A 1,615-nucleotide genomic window follows, 5' to 3' on the forward strand; every position below is an offset into this window, starting at 1 on the left:
TGCTCCTACACTGGAGAAGTCATATGTATATATTTAATACAAAAAAAAGTGAGAGGAAGGAACCAAGAATACGCTGCACCTGGTTTTAAAGCTAACAGTCATGTGCAATGTGGTAACTGAAATGGTTACGCACACAGTGTAGCTTAAATTTAGCAGACTTGTTTTCTTTGTGTAAATCCACCCTATGATCATAAACCATGTAAACCTCTCCCTTTACATCCTTCAGTCGCAACAGTCCACTGAACGAAAACCATCCAGAACATATCTGCAGTAAATTACAGCCGTTTGCTATGAGTAAAACGTGAGGATGAAATCGTAAACCAAGCATGAAGAATACATCAAATACATTTATAACATACACTTTATCTCACTCTGCTGAGTTAAATAACACTTTCTTGCTGATTTTAAATTATTGTTGTTCAGTCAAAGTTCCCCTGTCTTTTCAAACATACCATTCCCTGCGTGAAATCACAGATCCATCCACGTGAGATACGTAGTCGCTGTCCGTGCCGTGGTCGTAGCACTCGTCCTGCAGGTAAGGGGAGCCGTTGTGTAGCGGCGGCCCACTGGGGTTCACGTTATGATGGTTGTGGTGGTCAGAGTAATACGTGCTCTCTCTCTGAAGGCTGAGATTGTCTTCCCAGCCCTCCATGTCTTTGTGGTCAATGGGATAATCGGGATAGATAATGTCTCCTTCGGGTTTGGGCTTCAAGTCTTGGCTGCCGTTGCCCGAGTCGTCCCCATAAACGTCCTGAAGCTCATGGGGTTGAAGGACGTCCATCTGTGACTCTTTCTGCATGTCGGATGGGCCGATGTACTGTTTGGTGTAGTAGTCTCCTCTGAATGTTCGGCGTTGACGCATGTAGAAAGCCCCCACCAGCGCCATCAGCAACACTAGGATCAGGATCCCACCGACAGCACCGCCCACGATAGTGCCCAGGCCACTGTCTGGCGGAGAGGCCTGAGTCGGGCCGGTGAAGTGGGCATGCTGGTTGATGGGAGCGGTGATGGTTAAGCTGGTGTCAGGCAGGATGGACTTGCTGCTGGTGCTGGTGGGGGCTGCGGTGGTTGGTGGCGGCTCTGAGAGGGCGAGATATTGGCAAATATTAAAATATAGGCAAACGGTTGTGAAGTAAATGTACCAATATTAATATTCTGGCTGGTACTGATAATCTAATTTATACTATTAAAACAAAATAAATGTAGCTGTAAATTGAGCATAACACTAAACTAAAACTAAAACCATAAAACATTTTTGTTACTTGAAATAAAATAAAATATAAAACACTTATTTCAGCTTGTCACCAAGGCAACATTTCTCATTTTTTATTTAGTTTATCTCATTGTGTAAAATGACTAAAACTGAAAAAAAGAAAAACAAAAAAACTATATACAATAAAATATGAACTGAAAACTATATAGACATATAAAAAAAAATAAAAAATAAAAATTACTAAAATTATAGTAAACCTAAAATTAAAATGACATCAGAAAATATCAAAATGAAAACTAATTCAAAATATGAATAAAAACTGTAACAGTATCTCAATGATACTAAAATAACCCTGGAACTAAGCTTTTTTTTTTTTTTTTTTTTTTTTTTTTTTTTTTTCCC

General features: G+C 39.7%; 1 protein-coding gene across 1 annotated transcript in view; it reads right to left on the reverse strand.

The window, feature by feature from the left end:
• Window positions 1-442: 442 nt before the first annotated feature.
• LOC107752386 (nectin-3-like protein) overlaps window positions 443-1,615 on the reverse strand; it is a 39,344-nt gene continuing 38,171 nt past the window's right edge. Inside the window, exon 6 of the mRNA XM_016568346.1 lies at window positions 443-1,080. Coding sequence (XP_016423832.1) covers window positions 443-1,080 — 638 coding nt within the window. The remainder of the gene's footprint in view (window positions 1,081-1,615) is intronic.

This window comes from Sinocyclocheilus rhinocerous, unplaced genomic scaffold (genome assembly GCF_001515625.1).
Source record: "Sinocyclocheilus rhinocerous isolate Xijiao unplaced genomic scaffold, SAMN03320098_v1.1 scaffold1613, whole genome shotgun sequence".
In the NCBI taxonomy this organism is placed as follows: Eukaryota; Metazoa; Chordata; class Actinopteri; order Cypriniformes; family Cyprinidae; genus Sinocyclocheilus; species Sinocyclocheilus rhinocerous.